The 16579-nt window shown below is 48.0% G+C and overlaps 1 protein-coding gene across 3 annotated transcripts in view; it reads right to left on the bottom strand.

Moving 5' to 3' along the window:
* Nucleotides 1-2112: 2112 nt before the first annotated feature.
* The window catches only part of PRKD2 (protein kinase D2), a 32636-nt gene continuing 18169 nt past the window's right edge, over nt 2113-16579 (bottom strand). For all 3 annotated transcript variants that reach the window (XM_027515380.1, XM_027515382.1, XM_027515381.1), the window contains 8 exons: nt 16357-16409; nt 16140-16212; nt 15365-15471; nt 14352-14513; nt 10420-10518; nt 5908-6175; nt 3053-3138; nt 2113-2567 (listed from right to left, as the gene is read on the bottom strand). In XM_027515380.1, the coding sequence (XP_027371181.1) occupies nt 2355-2567; nt 3053-3138; nt 5908-6175; nt 10420-10518; nt 14352-14513; nt 15365-15471; nt 16140-16212; nt 16357-16409 (1061 nt within the window). In that variant the 3' untranslated portion in view covers nt 2113-2354. The remainder of the gene's footprint in view (nt 2568-3052; nt 3139-5907; nt 6176-10419; nt 10519-14351; nt 14514-15364; nt 15472-16139; nt 16213-16356; nt 16410-16579) is intronic.

Raw genomic sequence — 16579 nt, 5'->3', positions numbered from 1 at the left:
GATGGTGATTGCAGCCTTGAAGTTAAAAGACGCTAACTCTTTGGAAGGAAAGTTATGACCAACCTAGATAGCATTTTAAAAAGCAGAGACATTACTTTGCCAACAAAGGTCCGTCTAGTCAAGGCTATGGTTTTTCCAGTAGTCATGTATGGATGTGAGAGTTGGACTGTGAAGAAAGCTGAGCACCAAGAATTGATGCTTTTGAACTGTGGTGTTGGAGAAGACTCTTGAGGGTCCCATGGACTGCAAGGAGATCCAACCAGTCCATTCTAAAGGAGATCAGTCCTGGGTGTTCTTTGGAAGAAATGATGCTAAAGCTGAAACTCCAGTACTTTGGCCACCTCATGCGAAGAGTTGACTCATTGGAAAAGACTCTGATGCTGGGAGGGATTGGGGGCAGGAGGAAAAGGGGACGACAGAGGATGAGATGGCTGGATGGCATCACCGACTTGATGGACATGAGTTTGAGTGAACTCCAGGAGTTGGTGATGGACAGGGAGGCCTGGCGTGCTGCAATTCATGGGGTCCCAAAGAGTTGGACACGACTGAGTGAACTGAACTGAACTGGGAAGACATGGAACCTAAGCTCTAGGTACTAGCCTAATTTGTTTAGTTGCTAAGTCGTGTCTGACTCTTTTGTGACCCCATGGACTGTAGACTGCCAGGTTCCTCGGTCCATGGGATTTCCCAGGCAAGAATAGTGGAGTGGGTTGCCATTTCCTCCTCAAGGGAATCTTCCCAACCCAAGGATCAAACCCACATTTCCCGCATTGCAGGCAGTTTTAAATTGGCTGCTGAATACCATCCTGGTTTTATGGGGCTCAGGAAAATCTTTAACTATGGTGTGTAACTTCGAGCATGACCAAGGTGTATAGAGAATTTGGCTAAGTGCATGCTCTAATCTCTTGCCTTCAGCTCTACGGCCAAAAGTCTGGGTGATAATGGGGAGCTAGGGCACTTTTTCCTGTGGTCATGTATGGATGTGAGAGTTGGACTGTGAAGAAAGCTGAGCACCAAAGAATTGATGTTTTTGAATTGTGGTGTTGGAGAAGACTCTTGGGAGTCCCTGGGACTGCAAGGAGATCCAACCAGTCCATTCTGAAGGAGATCAGCCCTGGGATTTCTTTGGAAGGAATGACGCTAAAGCTGAAACTCCAGTACTCTGGCCACCTCATGTGAAGAGTTGACTCATTGGAAAAGACTCTGATGCTGGGAGGGATTGGGGGCAGGAGGAGAAGGGGATGACAGAGGATGAGATGGCTGGATGGCATCACTGACTCGATGAACATGAGTCTGAGTGAACTCCGGGAGTTGGTGATGGACATGGAGGCCTGGTGTGCTGCGATTCAGGGGGTCGTAAAGAGTCGGACACGACTGAGCAACTGAACTGAACTGAGGGCACTGAAGGACAGGGGTCAAAGGACAGAAGTTCTCTCTGCCTACAACCTTTTGGGTGAAGGTGAACCTAAAGTCAGCTTAGAAGAACTGCCCCCAAAGACACCCAGGCTAATTCTAGGCTGCCCCACCCTCTTGGGCTCTCCCATTCCAGCCCTCCCCACTCTGGGTCCTCACTAGCCAGGAACAAGCCTGTCTCCCCCACTGGATGGTGAAGTCCCTGAAGGCAGGACCTGGGCTGGCTCGGTCACCACTGTGTCCCCAGCATCACTCCACACAGTGTGACAAATGGATGAGCCAGCGAACGAGAGAAGTCATCACATCAACTTATAACAAAATACCAACTACAGTGTATCGACTTTCTATCATAGACCAGATGTGCAGTTAGTAGCAATAACACCAAATTAAAAAATTAAACCATTAAGCCATGAGATTACTTGAGTTTTTGAGTTTTTCTAAATCCTTCACCCCTCCGATCATATTCCTTCTATCTCTCCTCCATTAATCTTCCCTCTCCTCTTTATGCTCTTTCATATCGTTTCCCTTTCTAGTCTTCCCTCCTGGAAGTTCTCCCTCCATATATTTTTTTATCCGTTAGTTCTCCTTCCAAAACTCCATTCCCTTCAGTGCCCCTCCCTCCATCCCTCCTCCATCCCATCTTTTTTCCAGATGAACTCCATCTTGGTGAGCAACAGACTCAATAATACAAGACTGCGGTGTGGCCAAAGACCAAGGCCATAGGGCCAGAGATGAGTCTATTTTAATTGTTGGGGAATTAAGTTTGTAAATAATCCCGGCCCCTGCCCCTGCCCCCGCCATGCCCCTCCCCCGGGGGCGTGTCCAATTCGGGCAGGAAACTGCTTTCCTTGGAACAGTTCATCACTGGTAAGGTGTGGAGCGTCGCTCTCTGAGCACGCAAGGACAGCATCACGAGGCAGCCAGAGTGGGAGCCCGAGACCTCAGAGGACACTGATGCGCTCGGCCAGCCCCTGCATCTCGTGGTCCGGGGGTGGGAGGGTCCCACCGAGCACCCTGTCGGCTGGCAGCCCCGGCCCAGGTAGTGGGTGCTCTGCCACAAACTGATCCCAGCGCGCATCGTCACTCTCGTGCGTGATGTACCGCTCGCCCATCTTCCCTTCCAGTTCCCGGAGGTCCAGCCACGTCTGGTACTCCTGGGCCGGGGAGAACAGGGATTAGTTTCGGTACTGCTCCAAGGGCAGCCAATAGTTGCCAGAGCATCACCCCCATGGGATCTGCCCTGCCAGTGAGAAGCCGGATACCAAGGACCGTGAAGCCACACCCTTCACAACCTACCTAGCCAATTAGCTCCACCTCCTTCTACAGCCCAGCCAATGGGAAACTCAGCCACATTCCCTGTCCACGGGAAATGTACCTACAACCTAAACTACCTTGCAGCATGCTAAGCTGCTAAGTCGCTTCAGTCGTGTCTGCGCGACTCTATGCGACCCCAGAGACGGCAGTCCACCAGGCTCCCCAGTCCCTGGGATTCTCCAGGCAAGAACACTGGAGTGGGTTGCCATTTTCTTCTCCAAAAACTACCTTAGTATCCAATAAGAGACGTGGTTCCACGCCTTCCTCTATCTCAACGAATGACTCAGCCCCTCCCACTTGGCTCTAAGCCCCGCCCCTGAATCACCTGTAACCAGGGGTGGCTGAGAGACTTGTCCACGCTGTAGCGCTTGCGCATCTTCACCTGCAGCAGGTTGTTGATGAGGTCGATGGCTGCACCGGAAGGAGAGAGACAGCTTAAATCCTGTGGGGTGAGGGGCCGCCCCTCCTTCAACAGGCACCCCACCCTCCTCACCTGCCATGGGGGCCTTCCTTCAGTGCAGTAAGCCTCACCTGCACGAATCACTCTCCCACCTATTTCCTCATTAAACTACACATTTATCCCCATCCCTCGCGTTGGATCCTACATCTCCTCACCAAGTCTCATACCATAGGAGTGCTTCCCCATTCCTAGGTCACCTTCACAGGTTTTGCCATACACAAGTATGTACAGGTACATCTGTACTATATTTCACTTAGTATTTTTCTTTAAGCCAACTCGTTTACCTAAGATTGCTGGGATGTGGACAAAGCAAGTTGGTTAAAAACAATATATTGTGTATAGCATGCTGCCACTGTATAAAAGGAGAATTAAGAGAATGTATGTACCCATATCTGCTTGCATAAATATATAGACTTGTAATAGACACTGCCTTTGGGAAGGATGTCAAATAAAAGAATAAGAGAGAATTTTCGTTTTAGACTCTTTTGTACATAGAAAAAATTTGAACCATGTACATAACCCTTGGAAAATAGGTAGAATTTGGTTTTAAGTCAATTCACTTTTTCAACTCATTTTTTAAGGTGAAAATACACAAATATTATATATTTATATATGTAATTGTAGAAATATGTACTTTATATAAAATATAGGATACAGAATTATATAAAATGGAAACTTTCCATCACCCTGGTCAATGGAAATCCTAAGATCACTTGCCATGTCCACAAATATAAAATGAAAAGAAAACAATGTTAGGAGATGCTAATCAGGCACCAGTTTCCTGCAGAAGGCCCAGAGTCGGAGGCCCGCTCTCTATGAAAAGGATTAGCAAGTGTCAGGCATTCAAGACAAGCTAGCACTCGTCCAAGGCTCCCTGCTTGATCATGAGCCTTGAAAGACACAGCCCCACTGTGTAAACTCCTCTGAGTATAGGCCTTGTTCTCACAGGCTCCCTTGCACAGACCTACCCACACTCAAATTCACTCGCATACACCGGAGGACACACTTTGACCGAGGGACTCCGGATCAGGTCCCAAAAGACAACCCCTTATATTGCTCCAGGACTCAAGTCAATCCACCTCCTCACTGATCAGTGCTCATCTTTCTTGGGCCACCAACACCTTTTCCTGCACTGAGACACCCCCTTTGCCTGCTGCATGAGGTCACACCCTCTATGCCCCTCCCCCTCCTCTTCACAGATCACTGGGCAACCTTCTTTCATGATCCCTTCTCTCCAACTGATTCCAGTATTCCCAGAACCTAGGACAGTGAGTACTAGGCACAAAGTAGACACTCAACACATACTTGTTGAAGAAACTCTTATGGATGAGCTTGGTTTTTTTTTTTTTTTTTTCTCTGCACCTTATGTCTTTTGGAATCTCAGTTCCCTGACCAGGGATTAAACCCTGGCCATGGCAGTGAAACCACTGAATCTTAATGACTAGACCACCGGGGAACTCGCAAATGCTTGTCTTTTTAACTAACCTCCCTCCCACACTTCTGTCTTCCTGAGCTTCTGGTTTCAGAACCTGCCCTTTGTTCTAACTCATTTAAGGCATCTTCACACATCCCAGTATCTTAGCCTCGCCCTTGGCTCACCCTCACACCTGGCTTTGCCCCAAAGCTGGGGGCCCTCAGGAGTTAAATTTTCCAGACCTGTCTCCAAGTCGGCAGGAGCATCACAAAGACCATCACCACCACCAGGCCACGATGCCAAAGCCCCTACATGCAGAGTTCCCAATGTCCACCTCTGTCCTGCCCCCTAGCCCTGACCGCCATAGCCCCATTCTTCTCCTGACCTCCACATGCTCCCAGATTCCAGGCTTGACTTTGGTTTCAGGATCAGTCCTTCCCTTAGAAGTCTGCAGAAACCCTCATGGCCCTGCCCCTCCTCTAGTGAAAGTGTTAGTCACTCAGTCATGTCTGACTCTTTGTAACCCCATGGACTGTAGCCCATCCGCCAGGATCCTCTGTCCATGGGATTTCCCAGGACAGAATACTGGAGTGGGTTGCCATTCCCTTCTCCAGGGGATCTTCCCAACCCAGGGATCGAACCCAAGTCTTCCACACTGGAGGCAGATTCTTTACCACCTAAGCCACCAGGGAAGCCCTGCCCCTTCTCTAGCTAAGCCTCTAAATCAGCTCCCTCCATCACTGGATCTAATCCCAGGGCCCAGGCCCATCTTCATCCCAGTCAAGGCCCCAGGACCGGGCAAATTAGCCAAGCCCTTGTTCCTCAACCCTGCCCCCTGGCGCCACTGCTTCTGCGGGGTTAATCCTTTTGAGGTCACAACCCCAAAGACTTCAGGCTCCAGCCAACACCTTGGGAGGACCTGTTCTTTCTCCTGGTCACCCCAGCCCTTTGACTTTCTCGGGTCTAGTCCTTCTCCTGGTCTCGCCCTAGACAAGCCAAGTATTAATAGCCTCCAAGGTGGCAAGTGTCTTAGTGTTTCTAGGGCACTTCCTTTCCAACTCGCATAACCTAGTTTAGGTCTGAAGCCTCGGACCCTAGTTTCACACACGTGCTGAGTCCCTCCCCCAAAGTTCCAGGTCTCAGTGCCTCCCTTAAACAGGGTCTTCCGGGTGCTCTAGGCCCTTCACTAGGCTCCACCCTCATGGCCCCTGGCCTTCTCAGGGCGGCCCCGCCCATTATCCCCACCACGCCCTCTCCACGGGGCCCCGCCCTTCGCCTGCGTCCAGGAGTCAAGCTAGCCCCGCACCTCCCGCCGAGATGCAGCTCCAAGGGCAGGCCGGGTACATGAATGCAGCATTCTGGATCTGGTCTTTGATGTCCTCGTCCTCGTTGAAGGGGAACGTGCCGCTGAGGCTGACGTACATGATCACGCCCACCGACCACATGTCCAGCGAGCGGTTGTAGCCCTGGTTGAGCAGCACCTCGGGCGCCAGGTAGGCCGGCGTGCCCACCACCGAGCGCCGGAACGACTTCTCGCCGATGATGCGCGCGAAGCCGAAGTCGCACAGCTTCACCTGCGGAGGCGAGGGGTAGAGGGTCTCAGGGCGTATGGAGGGCATGCCTCCCACCTCTGCGCAAGCGTACCGCCACTACGGTATTCCAGACAAATTCGGTATTCCAGACAAATTCGGTATTCCAGACAAATTCGGCATTCCAGACAAAATCAAATGCTGGTTCGAATCCAGGCTCCTCTGCTCACTAGCTAGCTGGGTGACCCTGGGCAGGGGGCTTCCTCTCTCTGGGCCTCCGTTTATTCATCTGTACGAGGAGGAGGATCGTACCAGCGCCTATCTCAAAGGGCTGTCGTGAGGATTATATGGGTTTCATCCATCTAAAGCTCACAGGACAATAAATGCGCGACCTGCAGTGAGGCTCCGTAAGGGCTCCCTGCTGCCATCCCTCTGTCACGTCAAACAGGTCTCAACCTTCTTCTGCCTCTGTCTCCTCTTTTGCACCATGGCGATGCTAACAGTCCCTACCTTAAAGGGTGCTGTGTGAATTGAAAGAGTAAATACATGGGAAAATGATAGGAGCAGCGGCGGGCGTAGAGAGAGCCTCGGGGATCTCAGCTGAGGGACAGAAGTTCTCAAAGCCCCGTTTTTGTCATCCGGGTTGAGGATGTTAACAGCAGCTGCGGATCAGGCTTCCCTGGGGATTAAAGGGCACCCAGCATGTAAACAGCTAAGCACCGCATCCATGGTAATAGGTGTGAACCTACCTCGCCCTTGTTGGAGGCAGTCTAGGGTCATGGATAGGCTTCAGAGCCAGCAAGTCTGGGTTCAAGGTCCTGTCTGCTGCCTACCAGTCCATAGGCAGCTGCCACCTCTATTTGTATACTGTCCCTCCCCTACTCAAAACCCTCCTCTGGCTCACTATTGCCCCAAGCCTCTATTGCATTCAAAAACAGCCACACCCCAACCCCTGACCCAAATCTGACAGCCTTTTCCTAGGATCCTTTGCCCTTTTAACAGACCTTATAATCTTTTACTTTTCTAAGATCCACCCTTTTCTACCTATCTTATGATGGAATATTAAATGGACATAAAAAGAAGTGAAGTACTGACACATGCTATAACATAAATGAACCTTGAAAACATTAAGGGAAAGAAGCCAGCCACAAATAATGACATATTATTATTGTATATTCCATATATGTACACATGAAATACACAATATGGAACATACAATAATATAATATGCCATCCTTTGTGACTGGCTTCTTTTTCTTAATTGTTTTCAAGGTTCATTTATGTTACAGCATGTGTCAGTAGTTTACTTCTTTTTATGGCCATGTATAATGGGCTTCCCTGGTGGTTCAGATGGTAAAGAATCTGCCTGCAGTGCAGGAAACCAGGTTCAATGCCTGGGTCAGGAAGATCCCCTGGAGGAGGGCATGGCAACGCACTCCAGTATTCTTGCCTGGAGAATCCCAGGGACAGAGGAGCCTGGTGGGCTATAGCCCATGGGGTTGCAAAGAGTTGGACACGACTGAAGCTACTGAGCACACACACACACACACACACACACACACAGAAGTGTTTGTTTATTCCATTTACATAAAATGCTCTGACAAATCCACATAAAGTAGATTAGTTGTTGTGGGTAGGGGGATGGTGCAATTGGAGGATGTTGGCTAGAAGTATGAGGTTTCTTTTGTGGTTATGAAAATGTTCCAAAATTGATCATGGTGATGGTTGCACAACTCTGAATACCCTAAAAACCACTAAATTGTATAAAGTGGTAAATTGTATAGTATGCACATTATATCTCAATAAAACTTTTTTTTTTTAAGTACACCACAGGGCCTTTGCACAGGCTGCTCCCACTGACTAGAACACTTGTCCCCTCCCCCCAAAAAACCTACTCTTTCTTCAGATAAATTTTCTCTGACCTTCCACTGGGCTATACAGTTTGAGCTCATAGAACTGTGTCACAGAACTCATCACAGATATAATTACATTCTTGTGACAATTTGACCAATATTTCATCTTTCCTCTTTGAGCTTTGCTGTCCAGTATGGTGGCCACATGTGGCTGCAGAGCACCTGAATGTGGCAAGTGCAACTGAGAAACTATTTTTTATTTAATTTTAATTAATTTATATTTTAAAGGGGGTCCTAGATTTTTTTATTGGATAATTTTTAAATAAGCTTGGAACAACTTGGGTGTGTCAACTTACTTTCCCAACTGTTAACTTTCTGAAATCTAAGTGCAAAATCAAGTATTTCTCATAGAAGTTTATTACCCAAATTGAGATTTACTTTAAGTGTAAAATACACACCAGATTTGGAAGACTTAGTAGGAAAAGAAAGAATATTTCATTAATAATGTTTATGTGGTTGATTACGTGTTGAAATGGTAATATTTAGATATACTAGAATAAAGTATATTAGCAAAATTAATTTCACCAGTTTCTCTTCAGTTTTTAAAAAATGTGGCTTACTAGAAAATGTAAAATTATAGATAGGAGATCACATTATATTTCTTTTTTATTAATTTATCTTTATAAATAATTGTTGTATCATGTGGGATCTAGTTTCCTGACCAGGGATCGAATCCCAGCCCCCTGCTTTGGGAGCACAGAGTCTTAGCCACTGAACCACCAGGGAAATAAGTCCCAGTCCATTATATTTCTAGTGGATATTCCTGCTGTAAGTTAGAGTTTCTCATACTCTGCACTACTGACATTAGGGAAAGACAGTCTTGTATTTTGGGGCTATCCTGTGCACTGTCAGATGCTCAGCAATCCCTCCATGCCAGTAGTAACGCTCCCCCTCAAACAGCTTGTGACAACCAAAAACGTCTCCAATGTTGTCAAATATCCCCTGGGGTGCAAAATCAGCCCCAGTTGTAAACCAGTGGGCATGCAGATGGGGATGTCTCTACTTACTACAGTTCCTAATGCTCCAGCATGCAGCTTGGCACATAGTAGGCACACAATAATTTTTAGTTGATGACCAAAATGAACTTTTAAAATGAAATGAAATAATCACAAAAGAGAGATAAGGAAGCAAAAACTTCACAGGGATGTGGAGGGGCTAAATGAGAACCTGTAGCTAAAGGCCCTTAACCACAGTGGGCACCCAATCAACTGGAGCTGTTACAATCATCACCCTTGCTCAATCGGGCTTTGCCCCAAGGGGATGCTCATCCAACCAGTCAGAGGCTCATCAAAATTGTTTTCCTGGGACCTCCCTGGTGGCCCAGTGGCTAAGAGGCTACGTTCCCAATGCAAGGGGCCTGGGTTTGATCCCTGGTCAGGGAACTAGATCCCACATGCTGCAACTAAAAAAGATCTCACATATGAAAGGGAAGATCGAAGATCCCACGTGTGGCAACTAAGACCAGGAGCAGCCAAATAAATAAATAAATATTAAAAACAAACAAAGAAGAACACCAAAAAACTGTTTTCCTAAGAGACCCACAGAAGAAATTACCAGTCGCTCCCCTCCAATATCTGTTCTCTATTGCTATTGCTAAGTCACTTCAGTCGTGTCCGACTGTGTGTGACCCCATAGACGGCAGCCCACCAGGCTCCCCTGTCCCTGGGATTCTCCAGGCAAGAACACTGGAGTGGGTTGCCATTTCCTTCTCCAATGCATCAAAGTGAAAAGTGAAAGTGAAGTCGCTCAGTCGTGTCCGACCCTCAGCGACCCCATGGACTGCAGCCTTCCAGGCTCCTCCATCCATGGGATTTTCCAGGCAAGAGTACTGGAGTGGGGTGCCATTGCCTTCTCCGATCTGTTCTCTGCTTCTCCTCTTAATAAAAATTCCGGATTTTTAATGAGCCACTCGCCCGCTCAGAATGAAAACTACATTTCCCAGCGTCCTTTTGAAAGCCCCACGTGATCAAGTTATGGCCAATGGAATGTGAGGCGTGCCCCGTGCAAGTTCATAGTATTACCTTAGGGAAGGAAAAGGATGCATCCGTTTCTTCTACCCCGTTTGTTTCCTCCCCCGCATTGTCCTTTTACATTGGGAGGCGGGGCAGCAGCGGCACAACAGGAACCATGAAGACCAGGCAACGCCATAGAAAGGCCAGAACAAGACAGCAGGAGCTGTGGTCCCAACACCATTGCACTGCTTTTTCACCCTCAAAATGATTATGCTGGTCCCTCCATGAGTGAGAAGCAAGCCTCTGTCTCACTTAAGCCATTATCTTGGGTCTCTGTGGCTGATTAATTATCTTGATTAACACAGTCCCGACCCACCGTTAGTGTTAGATGGACTTCCCCAAATAAGGAGGGGACATTTCTGACCTGAGGAAATGGGTCAGCTGATGACAGCAACACGTTTTCTGGTTTCAAGTCACAGTGGACGATATTCTTGAAGTGAAGGTGTCTCAAAGCCACCAGAATCTGAGGGGAGGAGATGGCACCAGTAAAAAAGTTAGAAGAGTCCCTGCTGTGAGATTCTGCCTTCAGCAGCCAGCCCTCCAAACCCCATCCATGCCATCACCAGCACCCGCCCCCCAACTCCACCCCCCCGCTCCGGACCAGGGAAGGCACTGGAGCGCCAAAGAAGAAGCTCAGAACCCCAGAACCATTTCAGTCAAAGACAGAAGTTGGACATATAATTCTAGGGAGACTGAACTGGAGCAGGGGGTTTGGGAAGATCCTGACACCCTTTGACATGCAGATCCTGCTGGAAAAGAGCTATGAATAATGCAGCGGTTTCAAGGAGGTGCTGTTGTGTGATTCCATTTTTAAAAAAATATTTTTTCACGGATTAAAAACCTGAAATACTAAACAATTACAAACAATACCAATATGACATAAATCAAACATAACACCCTTAAGAGGTGGGGTGTTAAGTGGGTGTTAGGTGGGTTTGAGAGCCAGCCTTATCAAGGTAGCAAACCTGGCTCCACACTTACTAGCCTGATGCCTACAGCAAGTCACTTTACCTCTCTGGGTCTCAGTGTTCTCACCTGTAAAATGGGGGTAATAATAGAAACCATCCTCATGGGTTGCTGTGAGCTTTAAGTGAGTTGAGTGAGGTATATGAAGTGCTTAGGGCAGTGTCTGGCACACAGCAAGCACTCCATGTGAGCTATTATTATTGTTGTTGTTTTGGTTATTATTCTTGTGATGGCCTGTTAGTGGACACCTTCCTGTGAGTGTTTCAAATAAAACTTTTCCTGCTGTAGCTGTTAATTTAAGAGTATTCTATGATGGCAAGGTGAGCTGACTTAAACAAACAAACAAAAAACTGTTGGTCTTCCCTAGCGGCTTAGTGGTAAAGAATCTATATGCTAATGCAGGAGACATGGATTAACTCTCTGATCTGGGAAGACTGCACATGCTGCAGAGCAACTAAGCCCCTGCTCCCAACTATTGAACCTGGTCTCTGGCGCCCGGGAGCCGCAACTACTGAAGCCCTTGAACCCAAGAGCCTGTGCTCCACAAAAAGAGAAGCCACTGCAATGAGAAGCCCACACTCGCCACAACTAGAGAAAAGCCAGGCTGCAATGAAGATCCAGCACAGCCAAAAATAAATAAATGCAAAAAAAAACCACATAAAAACGTTACCATTTGTAACTACTTATCTATGGAAGCCATGATTTTCCTTGATTCTACACAACTCAAAATGTCAAATTGTCAGAAGTGTGACATAAGCATGAAGCTGTAATTTATATCTTAGAACTGAAATATTTGGGCTTTTTCGTTGTTTTCACTGGATGATTTTGGAGTATGGAAATGCTATATGGAAGCTATTGCTGAGGTCCAAGTTCCTCACTCCACAGACAGAGAGACTGGAGGTCCAAAGCTATATATGGACATCCTCTCCTACATAGCTTCAGTTTACTGATTTTCCCAACCCTTAGTAAATATGGTGAACAAAGAGGGTAGATGGGAAGCTGGACAGACCCAGGTTCAAACCTCGGCCAGACTGCTACCTGGCAGTGTGACCTTGTACCTGTATGACCTTGGGCGAGACCTAGGAAACCCCTCAACCTCAGTTTCCTCATCTGTAAAATGGAGATTATAGTAATACCTACCTCAAAGATGGTTGTGAAGTTTATAAGTTCATGAGGTATAGGGCTTAGCCCAGGACTTGGGGTGGGGCAGGCAAGAGGCAAAAAGCAGAAATCTGCAGAGAGAGAGAAAGATAGAGAAGAGCACAGACAAAAAGAGAGAAAGAGATGAAAGACCAGAATGAAAGAGAAACTGCCTCAGTTGCTGAAGGCAGGCAGTTTCCTCTCCCCACCTGAAGTCGAGATGGGCCTGACTCAGTGAGTTTCTATCCCCACCCCACAAGCCAGGCTGACAAAGGCAGACAGCTTGGGAGAGGAAGGGTGCTGGGCCTGGAGAAAGGAAGCCAGCACAGGAGACTTTTCACCCGACAGAGAACATGTCCCCGAATTAAGTGTGGGCCCAACCAGGTGGGAAGATCTTTCCAAGAAGGCTGTGAAACCCCCAAAATGAAAGTAAACACCACAAACAAAATGAAGAGGAAAAGAAATACTGGGATAAAAGATGGGAACAACACAAGCAACAAAGATCCAGGGTCCTTCATATGCAAAGAACTCTTTACAATTCAATAAGAATAATACAACTGAAAAAAATGGCCAAACAGTACATAAAGCACAGGTCAATAAATGTGTGAAAATATGCTCAACCTCACTCGTAATTTTTAAACCACCAAGTGAAGCCATATGAAGTATTATTTTTCCACCTTTAAGCCTAGTGATTATATTGGGAATTCCCTGGCAGTCCAGTGGCTAGGACTCAGCACTTTCACTGCTGTGGCCCACGTTCAACCCCTGGTCAGGAACCAAAATCCCTCAAGCTATGTGGCTTGAGGGAAAAAAAAAAAGGACTGGTGAATATATTATCCAGAGTAAGGACTGAGAAAATAGACACCCTCAAACTCTGTTGGTGAGAACAAAGATTGAAAGAGGTTTTAGAGAATAACTGGGCAACACCTTTCAAAAAAATTTTAAGCACATTTCCTTAGGCTCGGGAGTCTACTATTTGAAACATGTTCTATTGAAATCCTCCCACCAGAGCCTATCGATGTTTGTAGACAAATGTTCACAGGCTGTTGTTTGCAGTAGTGGGATAGTGAAACCAACTACATGCTCAGGAACTGGAGAATTTAGTGATATTTTCATGGGATACAATTAAGACAAAGAGACAGTTCTGCTAACTACATACTGAAATAGAACGGTCTTTCAGAAGCACTATTACAGTGAAGAAAGTAAGAAGCAGAACAACAGTATTATATGTGATGTGAAATCAATTTAAATGTATGTACGCACACAGAGACAAATAACACAAATTAGTTTGACTTTTGGAGAAGGGAATGGCATCCCACCCCAGTATTCTTGCCTGGAGAATTCCATGGACAGAGGAGCCTGGTGGGCTACATACAGTTCATAGTGTTGCAAAGAGTCAGACATGACTGAGCGACTAAGACACTGTTTGACTTTACTCGGTAAAAGCATGCTTCCAGGTTTAAATCCCACCAGCTGTGTGACTCTGGGTGAGTTACTTAAAGTCTCTGAGCCACAGTAAAATGGGAGTAGTAATAACCACTACCACATGGGTTGCTAGGAAGATTACATGAACTAAAACAGTGGCTGGCATCCAGTAAGGGCTCAATAAAAGTTAGTGACCACATTGTTTATCATTCTCATTATCAGCACCCCCATCTCAGCCTTGCCCACTCCGGGTGATCACTGTGCAGACCCAGGGCTATCGAGGTCACCGCTGTGTCCTCACACTGCCCAACATGGGGCCAGACACTGTTTGCTGAACCATTTAATAAATGAATGAATGAGCTCCCCAGAGAAAGGCTTCTCTCTCCTTCCCTTTTTCTTTGTGAAGTCAGGCCCAGTGAGCCTGACTCATTATATAAAGTAATAAAAGATAAAAAATAATAGTTATTTTCTATAATATTATTATTACTGCTCTATTATTTTCAACTTGTCTTATTATGTATCTATTGTTATTACTCTATTACTGTTATTCTACTAACTGTTCTATCATATTCTATTATAATTTTAAAAGTATCATTCTAATACTTTTTCTGATCGTTATTACTCTATTACTACATTTTCTCTTATCTGTGATTATGATTCTCACCCAATGTCTGCCTGCCCTTCAGGGCACACAGCACAGGTGCGTCTTGCAGGACAGGTGAGGAGCCAGGCTGGGGAGGCGGGTGGTGGGCGGGGCATGCGCACCTGGGTGATGAGGAACTTGGTGAGGCGCTCAGGCAGCCGGCCCTTTTCGCTGGAGAGGATCATCTCCAGCATGTCCCCGTGCAGCTTCTCCATCACCACGAACACCTTCTCCGGGGTCTCGAACATACATTCCAGATTGACAATCCCTGGGTGCCGCAGGCTCTGGGGTGGGTGAGGTGGGGTGGGGAGGAGGGGGGTCAGGACCCAGGTCACCCATGAGCTTGGGACCCCAGAGGACAAGCCACAGGAGTGGGCGGACAACAAACAAGAGGATGTCCCTGGAGGGCCATTCCCCCCTGGGGGTGGCAGTGGGGGAGGGGAAAGGGTGTCCACAGCCCCAGAGAGGACCACCCCTCCCGCACCACCAGGTGTCCAGAAGGATCTTTACATTATGAAATTGTGGTGAAGGCCCAGGGTTGAGGGAGCAAGAGGGAAGGGAGCCTGAAGATATGGGAAGGAGCTTTGTACATCTGTATCTTTTAAATCCCCGCCCTCCTGGCTCTTCCCCAACCCTTGCCTAGCTGAACCCCATCTGTTCACACAGGTCCCCACCCAGCCTCCTCCCAGGGCTCCAGGCACCAGCCCCACAAACCTTCCACCTCCACTCCAATAGCAGCCAGTGGGATCTTTCTAAAGTTCACACATCTGACTCTGTCCCCTTCTTTGCTCAAAATCTTTCCATGGCTCCCTAGCACCCTCAGGAGAAAGCCCATAGGGTGGGACCCCACCCTGTTCCCTAGCCTCACCGCCTACCACCTTGCTTCACATAAACCATCTAGTAACCTTGAACCCCTTCAAGTTCCTAGAAGACTTTGTGTTCCCTCTCAACTCTGGAGCTTTGCACAGGCTGGTCCTTCTGTAAGAATACGTACACCACCCCTTCAGTCTCAACATGCATACCGCCTCCTCTAGGAAGCCTTCCCTGACCACCCGCAGACTGGAGAAAGTGGGAAGGGCAAGTCCTTGCAGGGTGGGGATGGGGGCAGAGCGGGACCACAGACTCCAGGGGTCACCTGCAGAATGGCCACTTCGTTCCGGAGTTGGCTCTCCTGCTTGGTGGGGAAACGCAGTTTGTCGATGACCTTTACTGCCACATCCCGGCCTGTCTTCCGGTGCTTCCCTGGGGAAAGGGTAGGGGAGGTGGGGGATGAGAGGAGCAGGACCTTCCAGTCCTGGCAAGAGGAAGACCCCACTAGTGACACACAGCTACAGTTGGGCAGAGGTGGATGAAAAGCCACCAAGGGGGCTCTGAGGGGCCCCCAGGAGCGATGTCAAGGGTTGGGGGGGGGCGCCTAGGAATAAAGGTAGAATGAAGGAAGGTAAAGTCAGAGCTCTGAGGCGCTATAACATAAGAAACTAGATTTGTAACCAATCAGAATCCAGCATCTAGCTCTGTGGCCAATCAGGGCAGAGTTTACCTTCCTATTAATAACGGGAGAAAGTCACTGGCCTTTCCGAGTGAGAAAACGTGAGCCTGCAAGCATCTGCCCCCAGGATCCAGCTTTCTTAATCAACTAGAAAAGGAGGTGAGCATGTGGCCAATCAGAAGGGGAGGTCTGGGGACTTCCCTGGTGGTCCAGTGGCTAAGACTCTAAGCTCCCAATGCAGGGGCCCGGGTTCAATTCCTGGTCAGGGAACTAGATCCCACATGCCACCGTGAAGATCAAAGACCCTGTGTGCCGTAACCCAGAGAAGCCAAATAAATAAATAATTTAAAAAAAGGGGGGCAATCTGGGGCCCAGAAACCCGCAGGACGCCTTTCTAGGTCGGCTCTTGAAACATCCTTACCGCCATAGACCACTCCAAACTGGCCGGAGCCCAGGACCTCATCTGGGAAGATCTGGTAGACAGTGGCGATGTCCTGCAGGGTGGGGAGAGGGAAAGTCAGAGGTGCACCTGGCGATGGGGGGTGGTCAAGGAAGCTGGGAGGGTGGGAGAGCTAGGGGGTGGTAGGCGGTAGGGGCGGGCACATCCTTGGGGCTGCTGGGTGTGGGTAGGGTCTTACCACATTCTCTTGAATCTGGCTGTTAGACACAGAGATGCTCAGAGAAGCTTGTCCTGGGGAGAGGGGGAAGGCGGACGTGAGGAGACCCCAGGCTCAAGATCACCCATAACTCCACCCTCTGGAGCCAGTAGTTAGACTAGACTCATTCACTAAGAACCTCAGTTTCCTCATCCCGAAGAACGAGAATGATAAAAGGACCTCCCTCCTAGGGCCAGTGGGAGGA

The sequence above is a fragment of the Bos indicus x Bos taurus genome, chromosome 18, assembly GCF_003369695.1.
Source record: "Bos indicus x Bos taurus breed Angus x Brahman F1 hybrid chromosome 18, Bos_hybrid_MaternalHap_v2.0, whole genome shotgun sequence".
NCBI classification, from domain to species: domain Eukaryota; kingdom Metazoa; phylum Chordata; class Mammalia; order Artiodactyla; family Bovidae; genus Bos; species Bos indicus x Bos taurus.
This window is presented reverse-complemented; position numbering and strand designations above follow the sequence as displayed.